Raw genomic sequence first — 16,763 nt, 5'->3', positions numbered from 1 at the left:
GAGAGAGAGAGAGAGAGAGAGAGAGAGAGAGAGAGAGAGAGAGAGATTGCAAGCGAGGATCTACATTCGAGAGAAAGTATGTGCTGGCTAGTTTTATGTCAACTTGACACCTGAAGTCACCAGAGAGGAGGGACCCTCAAATAAGAAACGCCCCCATAAGGTCGGGCTGTAGGCAGTAGAGCACTTTCTTAATTACTGATGGATGGGAGAGGGCCCAGCCCATTGTGGGTGGAGCCATCCCTGGACTGGTGGTTCTGGTCTCTATAAGAAAGCAGGCTGAACAAGCCACAGGAAGCAAGCCAGTAAGCAGCACCCCTCCATGACCTCTGTCTGCATCAGCTCCTGCCTCTAGGTTCCTGCCCTGCTTCTGTTTTCTGTCCTGGCTTCCCTCAGTCATAGATTGTTACCTGGAAGTGTAACCTGAAATTAACCCTTTCCCCACTGAGGTGCTTTAGTCGTGGTGTTTTATCCCAGAAATAGTAACCCTAACCAGAGCGACATGTGATGTTTGTCTTTCCGAGTCTAGGTTATTCTAGTTAACACAGAATATTCCAGACTCATCCATTTCCTGTAAATTTTATTTTTCTTTGCAGCTCTAATGCCAAAAACCAGCTTTGGTACCAGAAGGTAAACTGAGGCAGGCAACCTATGAGGGGGTCAGTGTTGAGAGCAGTTGATGAAGGTGGATCCAGATACTTACAGGGGCTGTAGCAGTTAGAGAAGGGATGAGGGAGTCAAACACACACACACACACACACACATCCCTACACATACACAGACACACACTTACCTATACATATATACCTACACACATACACACACAAACATACACACAGACACAGACACACAGACACACACACACACACACACACACACACACACACACACGGCATAGTTGCAGCAAGGACAAGCCCCAGCGAGAGTTAATTCTTTTCTTAACCCCTTTTGAAGTCTCTAGAGACAAAGTTTTTTCTATTACAAAGAAATTTACCTTATAGCCATAGTTACAAGTTTTCCAGAGATAATCACCATAAAAACACTTTACAAAAACAAATCATTATACAAAAGAAAATTACAACAGGATATTGATCACTTATTTCTCATATGAAACTTACATCTAACTAAACATTTCTCATCTATCTTTCTTTCCAAAAGCTCATAGTAACCTCAAAGCAGTAAATTTTAGTCATTGACTAATAAAGTTTAAACAAACCAAGTCTATAGTTGCAAGTTTTTCCTTATGGCTGGTTGACGACAGCCTACACTTACTAAGAAGCAAATCATTTTTCTTACGTCTTATTTTCGAAGTTCCGATCGGGGAGGCTGGCTAAATCATCGATTTTCTGTTCTTATATTTGTAATGAAATTATTTGTTCTTTATTGTAACCTTATTATTTCCTGGTGCGCACTGAAAACCTGTTACCTCAACCCTAGGTCACAAAACTGGAGAGCTCAGGCCCAGCCTCGAGTGCCTGCTCACTTTGACCGTTAGCTCATACCAAGCCTACTCTGCGCGCTTCTATAATTATGAGCTTGTAGTGCTGAGATGCCCACTGTGCTCCTTTCTCTAACTCGAGCAGCCTTTGCCATTCCATCAGGAAGGGCCAACTTTATTTTTTATTTTTATTTATTATTTTTATTTTTTTTTCGAGACATGGTTTCTCTGTATAGCCCTGGCTGTCCTGGAACTCACTCTGTAGACCAGGCTGGCCTCGAACTCAGAAATCCACCTGCTTCTGCCTCCCAAGTTCTGGGATTAAAGGCATGCGCCACCAGCGCCCAGCCGAACTTTATTCTTAATTCTAACTTAAAACTTTCTATCACTGTCCTAACTTCCTAACTTTACATTTTTATATCAACTACCCTTACTTCCCAAAATTATTTTAAAAGATTAAGTAAATCAAGTCAGAAATTCCATTAAATCATTAATTCATTTCGACAGCACTATCTCAAGAATTTTCATCTTCGTGTTGCTCTGCAGGAAATTTGCCCAATAGGGTGGGCTATCTCTGAGGAAGTCATCACACCAGGCTCTAGGCAGTGAGGGTGTCCTGGTGTCCACTCACACCAAGCCACATAAATGGGGACTGTGGCAGTGACAAACAGGAGAAAGCACACCAGTAGCAAGAAGCAATCCTGGGAAGAAGCCTCTGGGACTGTGCCTCACCAGGGCTCACCCACCAAAGCTGCGCGGGACAGTGGGCCAGCTCCAGAGACATCACTTGCAGCTCTTCTGCATGGCGTCTGCCGCTGCATAAAACTCCGTTGTCTGTCTGTACCTCATTTTTATTCTTTGGTCGATAGACATCTGGTTGGTTCTATCCTTCCTCTGATGGACGTATAGCTGGTCCACTCCTTGCTGTTATGAATAGTGCAGTCATAAGCACGAATGTGTAGGTATCTCTGTGGCAGGAAGTAGGACTGATCATTTTAAATAGGTTCCTTAAATGGAAGAGAGAAGGAAAGTTAACCTTACACATTAGCCAGGGCCGCTCTCACCTTGGCTAGTCAGCCGGCCCTAACCCATATTTTCTCTTAAATGGGATTACAATCTATTTTTAAAAAAATCATGAGACTTTATTTTTTTTGTTCATATATTTATTTAGTCATTATAGCTGAAGAACAATACTAAATATGGTATATAATTATTTTTTAATTAGATATTTTCTTTATTTACATTTCAAATGTTATTCCCTTTCCTGGTTTTTCCTCCAACAAACTCCCTATCCCCTCCCCACACTGGATTACAATCTTATTCACTTAATTTTGAACATTATATATATTATATATATATATATGTGTGTGTGTATATATATATATACACACACACATATATATTTATACACACATACACACACACACACACATTTCCTTTTGCAATGAAATTGGTCTCGTTTACACACCGTGCGTGTGGGAAATGCCTGTATCCTGGAGCTGTGGAGCTGTGAGAGGAGATGCCTCAGGTGCCCTTTAAAACTGTGGAGGTGCTGGGAGATGGCTCAGCAGGTAAAACACAGCTCGTGGCTGAGGACTGAGTTCAGATCCCAAAAGCCACATTAAAGCCAAACGGGCATGGTAGCACTCTTGTAAACCCAGCGCGAGGGAGGTGGAGATGGGGACTCTGCAGCAGCTGGCCAGCCACACTAACTGAAACAGAGAGCTCTGGGTTCGGTGGGAGACCCTGCCTCCATATGTGAGACAGGACATAGTCAAGGAAATGCATGGCCGTGTCCTCAGACCTTCACAGGAACATGCATACATGCATGTCCACACATGTGCAAGCACATATCTATACATACATCTATGAGCAAATATATACATATATTAAACACACGTATAAATAAATACTGTTTTTGTTTGTTTGTTTGTTTATTTTCACAGCAAACCCAAGGAGCCTGCATTTAGCCCAGGTAAGCTCTGGTTTCATTCTTAGATTGGGGGAGGGGGATATAATTTAGACCTTGTCTGAGTGGGAAACAGAAAATGGGAACCTCAGAGCCAGGCCGCTGGTACTCAGAAAACAGATATGGTGCTTGTGAGTGTCGCCGAGCTGTCATTGGTAGCTCAGATAACAGCAGGGTGGCCAGTAGACAGGCAGCAGGCATAGCGGCTAGACCCCTGCCTGCCCCTTGTTGGACCCACATGGATGTCAGCGAGGGCTAGAACAGGAACTTCTCAGGAAAGACGCCCTTTGCCTCTACCTGCCCTACCCACCTCTCCTGCAAGTCTCCCCGAGGGAAAGCCTCCCTCCATAAAACTGGTCTACCCCTGTTCAAAATTCTTGCTCCCTTTCTCCATCTAATTTCCTCAATTGTAAGCCAATACTTCATAAATGACTATCTCTAAATCACACTTTATAAGAAAGCAGATACTGTGTTCTCTCTCTTTTTAGCATATTAACTGTATTTTTAAGATACAGTTAAACCCGAAAAAAGTTACAAAGGTGCAATTAAATAAATTAACCTGATTTTAGTTTTCCCAGTTTCTCCCCTCTGACAGACAAAATAGAGATTAATCCCCGAAAATGTCGTTACTACAAACCCACAGCACACCTGAGCACACACACGTCAGGACACACGCAACGTCCCCTTGTTCCCTTGTCCTCGCGGGGGGCCAGGGAAGTACCAGCCTGCGGCTGGCCAGTGAACACCCCAGCAGACAGGCCAGCCACACTCGTGGTACCTGCCATCTCTTTGTCTAGCCCTTCAGTCTCCGAAACCCCAAGGGAAACGCCGGGTGACCCACTGCAAAGGTAGGCCGAGCTGCCCCGCCCACCGCTCTGCACACGGCTGCTGCCCCAGCCCAGAGGCTGTTCTCGTACAGGCAGAGGCCTCCGCGCATGACAGCGTTTCTGTTATCTGCCCTAAGTCCATGCACCTCTGAACATCCACTTGGATGGGCTTCAACATGCGGCTGTGATTTGGATTGTCATTCATTGTCGCCTGGTTGTAGGAGCTCTAAAAGGATCTGAATAAAGCTCTCGGGCATCCCCCTGAGTGTCCCCTGTTTGGCATGAAGCCCTTCACCGCTGACCTCTCCCCACGAGCACGCACCTCTGGGTTTGGTGATTGTGTGCTGTGCTCCTAATGTGTCTGCAAACAGCATTGCTTTCCCGTGTTGTACAGATTGTAGACATAGGCCGTCCCCATTTATAGTACACAATGGCACGTAGTTAAAATATTGGTTTGTCCTAGTGAGGTAAGGAAGCTTCAGTTATAGGCATTCTTCACCGGACCGTAATCACCACATGACCTCAACAGCCTGTTCACATACACTGTCGGCACCCACCGCGACCTCTCTAGCTCTCTGGCTTTGGGGCCTTAATCCTAGCACCCCGACTGGGTTGATCCAGGTTTTACAGAGTTAGCTGAGTGACTTTCCATCTCTGAACTCTGCCATTCCCGCTCCCCTCTGCTCTAAGGTGGGGCAGGCCTTTTAAGTCCACCTTAGTGATCACCAAGGGATGAACAGCAACCTGGGTGAGAGGTTAGAGTAGGCAAGAGATTCAGAAGAGAAGAGGAGGATGAGGTTGACGGGAGACAGCTCATGAGGTGCTAGAGACTCTTCTGGCCAGAGAGGAGAATCCTTGTGGGATGGATAGAGAAGATGAGGTCAGAGCCGGGCGTGGTGGCCACGCCTTTAATCCCAGCACTCGGGAGGCAGAGGCTGGTGGATTTCTGAGTTCGAGACCAGCCTGGTCTACAGAGTGAGTTCCAGGACAGCCAGGGCTACACAGAGAAACCCTGTCTCGGAAAACCAAAGAGAGAGAGAGAGAGAGAGAGAGAGAGAGAGAGAGAGAGAGAGAGAGAGAGAGAGAGAGAGAGAGAGAGAGACTGCCATGGTAGTTTGTACTGCTAGATGAAAGCAGGTAGGCAAAGGACCAGGATAGATGAAGAATCTAATGATGTGCAGTGAGGCTCTCTGGCATTGGCATTGGTAGGTAAGGTGACTTGGGGGAACATTAAGAGAGCCTGCAGTGATGGCGCTCTTGGGTGAGCCACTCTGGATTCAACCAGGGAGGATGGTGCCCACACAGAGGATATCCCAGGCATCCCAGGGGCAGGGGCTAGACCAGTGTGCATGGGGTGAGCACGTTCGTGGTTCTTCTTTAAGTCAAGCTTCATCAAGCCCAGAGTGTCGTGTGCATTGGGATCTGAAGTGCATGCATGTGGTGACAAATACTTGCATGGGGTGTGTGACAGTCCTTAGCCTCTGAAGCACGGTGATTCTCCCAATTTATCCTCTTCTCTCTGAGGTGATTTTTCTATAGTATTTGGCACAGGTTTTGCTGGTCCCCCAGTCTGGGTTAGACACCATTGATTCTGGATTCTCCAGTCTGCAAGAGCATCAGAATGGAGACTCTGACTCTGAAGTCACCAGGAGTCCATGGCACAAGCTCATTGCTCACATTATAGAGTTAAAACGGCAGTCAGGGTACCCTAAGGGGTTGAGTTTTGGGGGTACAGGGGCACAGAAGTTGCCTCATATCAACGTTTTTTTTATTTTAGCCCTTTTATTTACTTATATACATTTATTAGAATACAGAGATTATTTTAGGGGTCTAGAGAGATGGCTCAGCAGTTAAGAGAACTTGTTGCTCTTGCAGAGGACCCAGGTTCAGGTCCCAGCACCCACAAAGCTGCTCACTCACAGCTGCCTGTCATTCCAGTCCCAGGGGACCTATCTGATCCCCTCTTCTGGCTTGCATGTGGTGCATATAGTCATATTCATAAAATTGATAAATCTTCTAATAAAAAAGTTATTGTAATAGAAATAGTCAATCTAGAAAACTCTGACTCCCCATCTCTCCCCCCTCAGTTAGGCCTTCTTCTTCTTCTTCTTCTTCTTCTTCTTCTTCTTCTTCTTCTTCTTCTTCTTCTTCTTCTTCTTCTTCTTCTTCTTCTTTTTCTTCCTCTTCCTCTTCCTCCTCTTCCTCTTCTCCTTCTCTTCTTCCTCTTCATCTTCTTTCATTTTCCATTTTAAACTTCATTTGAAGCATTTTCTTTTTAAATTTTTAAAATTTTTACTTTAAAGATTTATTTACTTAGCTGAGCAGTGGTGTCTCATGCATTTAATCCCAGCACTAGGGAGGCAGAGGCAGGCAGATCTCCAAGTTTGGGGCCAGCCTGGTCTACGGGGTGAGTTCCAAGACAGCCTGGGTTACACAGAGAAACCCACAAAAATGTACAAAAATATTATTTAGCCTTCTAATTGCATCCTTGCATGCATTTCTGCTGACTTAGCATTCTTTGCATACTCAAGAACTGTACAGAGTAAAAGATGCATGGAATTATATTTTACATTCATATAACAAGTCAATTTAAATATCAAAAGATTTTTTTGATACTGAGTTTGTATATGTTGATGTATGACACTGAGTTGGACTCAGTAATAACGTGGGTTTCTTCATTACTTGTGACTCTCCATGGCACATTTTCTTCTGACGGTAACGTGCCTGCACCAGGATGTCACAGGAAATGACTGTTGGAATCTCACTCAGACTTTTTACAAGTTCCTCTGGATGCTCTGAACCTGAGTGAGAAGGTCAAAAACAACACAAACTTTTGTTTCAAGATATCTAATTTTGCATTCCATTTTTAATTTAATTTAATTTTTAGTTACATACATGTGTGTCTCCGTGCACATGTATCCAAATACCCAAGGAGGCCAGAGGAGGGCAGCAGATCTCTTAGAGAGTTGTTAGCCACCTGACACGGGTGCCGAAAACCCAACCTGGGTCCCCTGGAAAGCAGTAAAGTTTATTCAACTTACACTTTCCACACAGTGGTTACTGAGCCATCTCTCCAGCCCTTGTGTGTTGGGTTTCGTTTCCTCTGGAAAACTAATTGAAAAGGACATGGGGGTGGGGGTGGGGAGGAGGGAGCAGAGAGATGGATCAGCAGGTAAAGCTGACTGAGTGAGTTTGATTCCGAGTCTTACGTGTGCAAGCAGAGAACCAACGCCCCAAAGTCATTCTTTGACCATCACAAGTGCCATATGACTCCTGTACCAATCAACACGTTAGATAAGTAAATGCACTTATAAAAAAAAGTCTTTTAAGGTGCACAAGGGAGACAGCCACTTGTGTGCCCGACAGGCTAACCTGACTGTGGTGTTTGCTTTCAGAGTGCCAAGGTATGCCACTGACGCCTTCATTTGTTTTTGTAGAAGAGGGATATGTAAAAATGTTTCTCCGAGGCCGCCCCGTCACCATGTACATGCCCAAAGACCAAGTGGACTCTTACAGTTTGGAAGCAAAAGCTGAATTACCGACCAAGCGGTTGAAGCTGGAGTGGGTGTATCCTTTACTCGTTGATCAGATTTTCAGCGGTGACTCCCGGTGAAAGATTTATAAAAGTTCAATATTTTATGATTAGCTTAAAATTTCAGACGTGGCTGTGTAGGAGAGGCAGGTTCTCAGGATTGTGGTTCCTGTTCAAATGTGTACCCACTGTCTAACCAAAAGGACGCCACGGAAATGATCATTGTACAGATGGTTTGGGTGCCAGGGAATATGAGTGACAGGCCTGTCTGTCACAGAGAAGCAGCATGCCTCTGTGAAAATAATCAAAATTGGTGTCTTAGTCAGGGTTTCTACTCCTGAACAAAACATCATGACCAAGAAGCAAGTTGGGGAGGAAAGGGTTTATTGAGCTTACACCTCCACATAGCTGTTCATCACCAAAGGAAGTCAGGACTGGAACTCAAGCAGGTCAGGAAGCAGGAGCTGATGCAGAAGCCATGGAGGGATGTTTCTTACTGGCTTGCTTCCCCTGGCTTGCTCAGCCTGCTCTCTTATAGAACCCAAGAGCACCAGCCCAGGGATGGCCCCACCCACAAGGGGCCCTCCCCCCTTGATCACTAATTGAGAAAATGCCTTACAGCTGGATCTCATGGAGGCATTTCCTCAAGGGAGGCTCCTTTCTCTGTGATAGCTCCAGCCTGTGTCAAGTTGACACACAAAACCAGCCAGTACAATTGGGTAAACGTCAGAACTCCGATGGTCATGATTTCAACAAACAAACCATTTGTTTGTTGTTCTTGATTTTTTTTTGAAACAGGGTCTTACTATGAGCCTAGCCTTTAACTCACAGCAATGCTTCTGCCTCAGACTCCTGAATGCTGGGGTTATAGGCATGAGCTTACCCTTCCCCATAGAGCAGTAGTCAGTCCCTGTTGGGTAATGCTCTGGCCTCATTTCCATCATGGGGGAGGCTGCAGCAGCCTTCTCTGTCTACAAAGACTCTACATCAAATTTATAGTGATTGCCTGCCACCCGCTGATGAATGTCAGGCTAAGACAATCCCAACATGCTGATTTAAGTTGGCACTGCCGAGCCTTCACTGACAAGAATTATTAACTGAGATTATAGAATCATGTTCATGGAAATCAAAAGATTAGAAGTTGTTTGGCCATCGATTTTGGCCCATGCCATGGAAGGAATCTGCCTCTTCTTTAAATAATTTTTTAAAAAATCTAATCCAGAAAAATATCGTTCAAAGAATGCTTCCTTATTTGTGCTTTAAAAGACGTAAGACAAGAAAAACTGCTCTTCAAATAAATGGCATTTTGGCCAGGTTATTTTTTTTTTTACACTCAAGTTCAAATAACACTTTGATTTTATATTTTTTATTTTTATTTATTTATTTATTTGGGGGGTTGGCTTTTGATTTTTTTCGAGACAGGGTTTCTCTGTGTAGCCCTGGCTGTCCTGGAACTCACTCTGTAGACTAGGCTGACCTCGAACTCAGAAATCCGCCTGCCTCTGCCTCCCAGAGTGCTGGGATTCCAGGCGTGCGCCACCACCGCCCAGCTAACACTTTGCTTTTAAAGTGCACGTGTTAAATTTTTAACACTAGGTGATTGAGAAGGTTCAGTGGCTACAGGTGCCTGCTGAAAAGCCCGAAGTCCTGAGTTCAGTCTCCGGGACCCACTTGATGGAAGGAGAGAGCCACCTTGTGCAAATTTATCCTCCGACCCCACTTCTACAAGTGGCACCTGTGCCCGCATGCTCAAGTGCAGACACACAACAAGTGAGGTGTAACAAGATTTTAAAAACGCTGATAATTATCCCTAAAATGTTTGGGCACCATTAGTTAATTCATTGACGTAATTAACAATTAAAGGTAAATTAATTTTGAAACTTTTGTTACATTCAAGTGACATTTGTATTCTTTATAAGTACTTGTATCGTTTTTAAGTGACGTTTAATAAAAAAAAAAATTTAGCTGGGTAGTGGTGGCGCATGCCTGTAATCCCCGCACTTGGGAGGCAGAGGCAGGCAGATTTCTGAGTTCGAGGTCAGCCTGGTCTACAGAGTGAGTTCCAGGACAGCCAGGGCTATACAGAGAAACCGTGTCTCAAACAAAACAAAACAAAACAAAACAAAAAACCAAAACAACAAAAGATTTAGCTCCTAGATTGCAGACAGTAAAAGCAGACTCCTGTGTGGCTCAATAGCTTCTAAAAATAAAACAAGTCTTCATGCTGTAAATGAAAAAAAAAAAAATGTGTTCCCACCAGACACGGTGTGTAGCCAGAGCAAGGGAGGCGGAGGCAGGAAGGTCTGAGCTGAAGCGAGTCTGGGCTACACACTGATCACCTTCTCAAGCACAGTGGTAGAGCACTTGCCTAGCAGAAGAATAGCCCTGGGTTTAATCGGCAAATGTTGCCTTCATATTATTACTGAGTACTTATCATTTTATTTTAGATAGTTACTAAGGTCTATTAGGCAGGGTGTCAGAATGTATTACATGTTGTTGTCGTTGTGTGTTTGAGACAGGGTCTCTCTCACCATGCAGCCCTCCGTGACCTGGAGCTCACAGAGCTCCGTTTAGAATCACAGACCCACACCCCTACACCCGGCAGTTTTCAGTTCAGCGTTGTCTAAGTTGGTTAAGCCGATAGGAACCTTTGCACATCGTTATTATGCCTGTTGGATGAAGTGGTAACTCTCCAGCTCTTAAAAGCAAAGGATTTTCATCTTGACACACGCTAAGCTACGGGTACCGGGGGCGGGACTGTCGCAATAACCTGTACTTGCTCCCGACCGGGGAGACCGTGTACTTCATCGCGTCTGTCGTGGTGCTTTACAATGTGGAGGAACAGCTGCAGAGGCATTACGCGGGCCACAATGATGACGTCAAGTGGTGAGTTCCCACAAAGATGTCGGCACAACATGGGTGAGCTAGCCTTAGGCACAAGAATTCAGCATCAGGGCACAAGCCAGGGGTGGGGTGGTACAGGGCTCTGAAGGCAGACAGGGCATAGCTCTGCTCTCTGTGTTGTCTTTGGGCTTCCTAATTCTGCTGGCCGGTTCATGGCAGCGCTCTGTCCTAACTGTACTTCTATGTGACCAGATTATCTGAGGGAAAACGCTCTTAAGATCGTGGGTGTTAAAGACTTCAAATTCGATCTTTAACTTTAGAAAACCCGCTTTGCTGTCTCTGCAGGTCTGAGTCAGCCACACCTACAGGTCATCATATAGCTTAGGGAAGACTTTGCAGTGGGTAGATGGATTCCTGGTCCTACTGACATAAGACGGGACTCCTTTCCTAATTAACACACCCCAAAGTGACTTGTAGGAAGGGGTGACGACTAAGTCAGTGGTTCTGAGATGGAAATAGTATTTTCCCAACAAAGGATGCCTTTCCCTAAGTTTGGAAGGTTCCGAGAGGAAGTTGGGCATTCTGATGAATGAAATAGCATTTACTGGCTGAGGTAGTTGGGATGTTTGGGGAAGCTTGGGGTGAGTGTGTGAGAAGCTAGGCAGTACGGATTTCTCGCGTTTAAACTTTTAGAAGATTGTAGAAGTAACACCCACCTTGTCTGATAATTATCTCGTTTTAGCCTAGCGGTCCATCCTGACAGGATCACCATAGCAACAGGACAAGTGGCGGGCACCTCTAAGGATGGAAAGGTGAGGTTTGCTCCCTGTCTTTCTGACCTTGGGTAAGGACCTGGCAACAACCTCCTGATGACATTGCTGATGACGAATCTGCCTGGTCATTGTAGCTGCAGCATCTGAGAACCATTGAGTCCTCACCAGAAGCTCCCACACCCCCTGGCACCCAACCCCTGAGCTACCCTTAACTTCAACCAGTTTTTTAAATAGCATTGCCAGTGGTTGGCATGGTACACATCTGTAATGCCAGAGCTCAGGAGGCTGAGGCAGGCAGGTCTGCAGGCTATGTAACAAGACACGGTCTTTAAAAATACACACACCAGGGGCTGGAGAGATGGCTTAGCGGTTAAGAGCACTGACTGCTCTTCCAAAGGTCCTGAGTTCAAATCCCAGCAACCACATGATTGATGGTTCACAACCATCTATAACAAGATCTGATACCCTCTTCCGGAGTGTCTGAAGACAGCTAAAGTGTACTTACATATAAATAAATAAAGCTTTAAAAGATACACACAGCAGAGACAACACCTTAAGATAGCAACATCTTATCAAAGAATCAATTAATTCTTTGGAATTGATTAATTCCTGAAATTCTTATTTCCATACATGATCAACATGAAAATATATCAATCTAAGAAGCAGAGTTCAAATCACCAAGTAACCATACGTTACATACAGGCGTCCTTGACTCAGGGTGCCCGCCAGCCCATTTATTTCCTCAGTGAGTGGGCTTCATGCCTTGTGCTGATCACAGAGGCTCCTGAGAGCTTCGGGCAAACTCTGCGAGCGCTTTAGCAAGCCTTCCGTCTGGCTCGTAAGGAAAGAGGTGAGGACGGTGCAGCCTGACAGATAGAAGACCTCCAAGCTGGCGATCACCAGTGATTGTCCTGTTTTTCCAAAACTCTTACAGCCTTTTAGGTCCCTGTTGGTACAGCTTTGCCCCGTGTAAAACTCATCAGGACAGGAACCTCCATTTTTATCAATGTGTATCTGCCTAGAAAATGCTATCTTATCTGAACAGATGTTTTTGCGATGTCAAATTTTAGCCCTGGGTTTTATGCTGTTCTCCAGGAGTGTTCCACACTTGCAAAGAGTGATAACAGAAACCAAGCTGCTGTTATGTAAACTCACATAAGGAGCAGTTGTTCATGGTTTTAAAAGGAAGGGAAGCCTGGAAGAACTCTTTGAAATTAGAACGAACTGTTTCTTCCGCCCTCTAGTGGCACAAAAGTGTATTTCCCTTTTTGGCATTGGAATTGAATCCTTTCTTAGAACCAAAGAAACATTTACAACTGTCTGAGCATATATATATATATATATATATATATATATATATATATATATTTGACCTGTGAAGAAACCCAGAGAGGCCCCATGCTGGTGCCTGGGTATTTGGAGACAAGGCTAAGCAAGAATAAGGTTTACCTATCGCGTGCCTGCATGCCAGGCACAGGGCCAGGCCCTTTCCTGATGACTGCACTATGGCGCTATCTTTGGTAAAATGTCATTTCTAAAATTTAGAGAAATGCAGATATGCAAAAGGCATGTCGGTTCCTCGGGTGTGGGTGCTGGAGAGTGCATAGCCAAAGTTTAAAACTTGAAAGCCTTCTTTCTCCCTACGCCTCAGTGGTTCACGGCCCCGGGGGGCCTCCTTATGTCCCTGCGAATGTTTTCTTGGGTGGAGTCCTCAAGTGCAGAAAAAGACTTTTTGTGTGGCAAAATCGAAGTCACTGTCAGAATAATTTTATGGTTCCAAGGTAAAGAGAAGTAATTAAGTGACGGTCACACATGACAGCCATATTCTTTCCAAACAGCAACTGCCGCCACACGTGCGCATCTGGGACTCCGTGACACTGAGCACTCTACATGTCATTGGAACAGGCTTCTTTGACCGGGCTGTCACCTGCATCGCATTCTCAAAATCTGTAAGTATGAGAATGTACGGGGACACACTTCACCCAAACACTTCTAGCCACCAGGCTTGCAGCCTTTCTCAAGGCTAGCCCAGCACACCACTTCATTCGGTGACTTAGTCACACTCGCGCCTCCACGTGCATGCTCACACCAAACGTCCCTGTTTATTTACTGCTCTTGTGCTTTGCTCTGCATGTGATCCTAAAGGAGCCATGGGCCTGGCCGGAAAGCCTGCCCCAAAACAATGAAGTATTTGTTCCTCATCGCTGATATAACGGACACTTGATGTGTGTCTTAGTCAGGGTTTCTATTCCTGCACAAACATCATGACCAAGAAGCAAGTTGGGGAGGAAAGGGTTTATTCAGCTTACACTTCCATGTTGCTGTTCATCACTAAAGGAAGTCAGGACTGGAACTCAAGCAGGTCAGGAAGCAGGAGCTGATGCAGAGGTCATGGAGGGATGTTTCTTACTGGCTTGCTTCCCCTGGCTTGCTCAGCCTGCTCTCTTATAAAACCCAGGACTACCAGCCCAGAGATGGCACCACCCATAAGGGGCCCTCCCCCCTTGATCACTAATTGAAAAAATGCCCCACAGCTGGATCTCATGGAGGCACTTCCCCAACTGAAGCTCCTTTCTCTGTGATAACTCCAGCCTCTGTCAAGTGGACACACAACAGCAGCCAGTACTGTGTGTGTTGGGGGTAGGTGTATGTGCAGGTGCTCATGGTGGGGGTGAGTGTGCATGTGTGTTCATGCAGAGGCCACAGTCAACCTCTTCTGTTGTTCTTCACTTTGTTTTCGAGACGGTGTCTTTGATTGAGACCTGAGGTCTCTGTTCAAGCCAGGCGGTTGGCTAGAAACCTCTAAGGATCCGCCTGCCTCTGCATCCCCAGCATTGCCATAGAGTGCATACCACCACAACCCAGCTGTGGGTCCTGGGGATCGAACTTGGGTCCTCAGGCTTGGGCAGCAAGCTCTTTACCAACTGAGCTCTTTACCCAGTACTGTAATGCGCTCTTTATTACAAGGAAAATTAAAAGGGATAGAGAGATGGTTCAGCGGTTAAGAATGCTGACCTTCCAAAGGACCTGGGTTCAATTCCCAGCACACACATGGCAGCTCACAACTGTCTGTAACTCTAGTTTCAGGGGATCTGACACCCTTACACAGAAATATAGGCAAGCAAAAACACCAATACACATTTTTTAAAAAGTAAAATAATCACAGGTGGTGGTGGTGCACGCCTTTAATCCCAGTACTGGGGAGGCAGAAGCAGGCAGATCTCTACAAGTTTGAGGCCCACCTTGGTCGACAGAGCTAGTTCTAGGACAGCCAGGACTACTTTCACAAATAATCCCTGTTTCAAACAAAACAAAACAAAAAGTAAAATCAAGGATCATTTTTAATCATGTTGGTCCCACTGTAGTTTTAGTGCAGTCTTCCTGTGAATCTTTTTTTCTTGGCAGAACGGAGGAAGCCACCTCTGCGCTGTGGATGACTCCAATGACCACGTGCTGTCTGTGTGGGATTGGCAGAAAGAAGAGAGACTGGCGGATGTGAAGGTTTGCACAAGCCACTCACTGCAGTGTCCCAGGGCCACCCACGGTCCTCACCCCAGGAATAAGCCTTCCTTTCAGATCTCCTTTCTATCTCTCTTCCCTTGTGAGACCCTGCCTAAGACCTGCTGGGGTAGTTCCCAACTTCCAGGGTCTGTGGAATTCTTTGTTCTCCTTATTTTATAGTGCAACCCTGGTTATTTTAATCGTTTAATTAATTGCAATCATTCTGTACTTCTTAACTCACTTTTATCCATACAACAAACCCAGGCACTCACTGTGTGCTGGGCTGCCACCCAGAGCAGTGCTGAGGTGGTCAGTGCCTGAGGCGAGCTCAGCACCTGCCAATCTGTAAGGCTGCAGGAGACATGGACTGCAGCACCCCTGAGGTCAGGACTCTGCCTCAAGTCCACTTGACCCAGGGTGTTGAATTACCACACCTGTAGCTCTCTCAGGGTTCCCTCTGTCAAGAGCAGCCCCAGACTCCTACTTTCATAGATCCTGCTTCTTGTTTCTCTTCTTGGCATCCGTTGGCCTTGGTTAACCTGACTTATGTAATCCCAGGGAAACCATCAGTCAGCCATCTTTGCTCAGACAGCCTCATTACCTTACGGGAGGTTGCTCTCAGACAGCCTTAGCTACCCAGCTTTCTGTCTAGTGTCCAGCATACAGACAGGTGTTCTAATCAGATGTGTCTCCTGGCCTGACCTTCCCTGTCCTCTAACATTGCCAACAGAGATGTATGTTCTTCACCCTGCATGCCAGGTTAGAAGCAGCCAGGGGCAAAGGACCAGCCAGGATTAAGAACGTAGAATTGAGCCGGGCGGCAGTGGTGGTGGTGGTGGTGGCGGTGGCGGTGGCGGTGGCGGTGGCGCACACCTTTAATGCCAGCACTTGGGAGGCAGAGACAGGCGGATTTCTTAGTTCGAGGCCGGCCTGGTCTACAGAGTGAGTTCCAGGACAGCCAGGGCTACACAGAGAAATCCTGTCTCAAAAAACCAAAAAAAAAAAAAAAGAAAGAAAGAAAGAAAGAAAAAAAAAGAAAAGAAGGAAAGGAAAGGAAAGAAAAGAAAAGAAAAGAAAAAAGAAAAAAACAACGTAGAATCGAATTATTACATACAAGCAATAGTCAGGGCTAGGTGCGGCAGACCAGAACACCTGCCTGGAAGTCAGGCAGTGACTTGAGGGCTGCTGAAGCGGCTGCCAGAGAGCCACCTCCTGGGACCCCAAACTGAGTCCTGAGCCTCAGGTCGTGATTCAGAAGGAAGAGAACTGGGGGATCTGGGCAGCCGCTGCATAAGGCAGGATCATGGGGCTTCGGGACATGCAGAGTCCTGGGACCTCCATAGGGATCCCGGTCACTAGGAAGGGGGAGGGGGTGCCACCCTTGGGTGCCACCCAAGGAGCGATCCCAGGGCTCAGCCAGTTGCAAAGCTGCCTTCTTGGTCCTTGCTGGCATCTGGCTTCCGGCCACTCAGCAGAAGACGGAGGGAAACAGGCGGCAGCCAGAATAACCGTGACGCTGGAGATGGTGGGGCTTGAGAGGCTCGGTGCCCCGCTTGGACAGTTTCAGTCAGCTTTGCAAGAGGCCTGCATGCGGCATTTGATACTCTGCTTTGTTTTGTCTAAAGTGTTCGAATGAAGCAGTATTTGCTGCGGACTTCCACCCCACAGACACCAATATCATCGTCACCTGCGGGAAGTCACATCTCTACTTTTGGACCCTAGAAGGAAATTCCCTTAACAAGAAGCAAGGGTTGTTTGAGGTAAACTGCACCTGGTGTTCAGTTTTCCCGCATGGCGCCTGTGAGGGGCTGGGTTCTGAGGGAGTCCTGAGATACTTCAGTCCCGGTGATTGTTTTAGTGATAAACATGAGAGTGTAGGGGA

General features: G+C 46.1%; 1 protein-coding gene across 4 annotated transcripts in view; it reads left to right on the top strand.

Moving 5' to 3' along the window:
* Positions 1-16,763, top strand: part of Eml1 (EMAP like 1) — a 177,355-nt gene that overhangs the window by 139,664 nt on the left and 20,928 nt on the right. For 3 of the 4 annotated variants that reach the window (XM_052185097.1, XM_052185096.1, XM_052185099.1), the window contains 8 exons: positions 3,382-3,410; positions 4,202-4,252; positions 7,669-7,798; positions 10,500-10,649; positions 11,350-11,419; positions 13,219-13,329; positions 14,786-14,881; positions 16,507-16,641. In XM_052185097.1, coding sequence (XP_052041057.1) covers positions 3,382-3,410; positions 4,202-4,252; positions 7,669-7,798; positions 10,500-10,649; positions 11,350-11,419; positions 13,219-13,329; positions 14,786-14,881; positions 16,507-16,641 — 772 coding nt within the window. The remainder of the gene's footprint in view (positions 1-3,381; positions 3,411-4,201; positions 4,253-7,668; positions 7,799-10,499; positions 10,650-11,349; positions 11,420-13,218; positions 13,330-14,785; positions 14,882-16,506; positions 16,642-16,763) is intronic. The other variant, XM_052185098.1, reaches the window with a different exon arrangement.

Source organism: Apodemus sylvaticus, chromosome 6 (assembly GCF_947179515.1).
Source record: "Apodemus sylvaticus chromosome 6, mApoSyl1.1, whole genome shotgun sequence".
Classification (NCBI taxonomy): domain Eukaryota; kingdom Metazoa; phylum Chordata; class Mammalia; order Rodentia; family Muridae; genus Apodemus; species Apodemus sylvaticus.
This window is presented reverse-complemented; position numbering and strand designations above follow the sequence as displayed.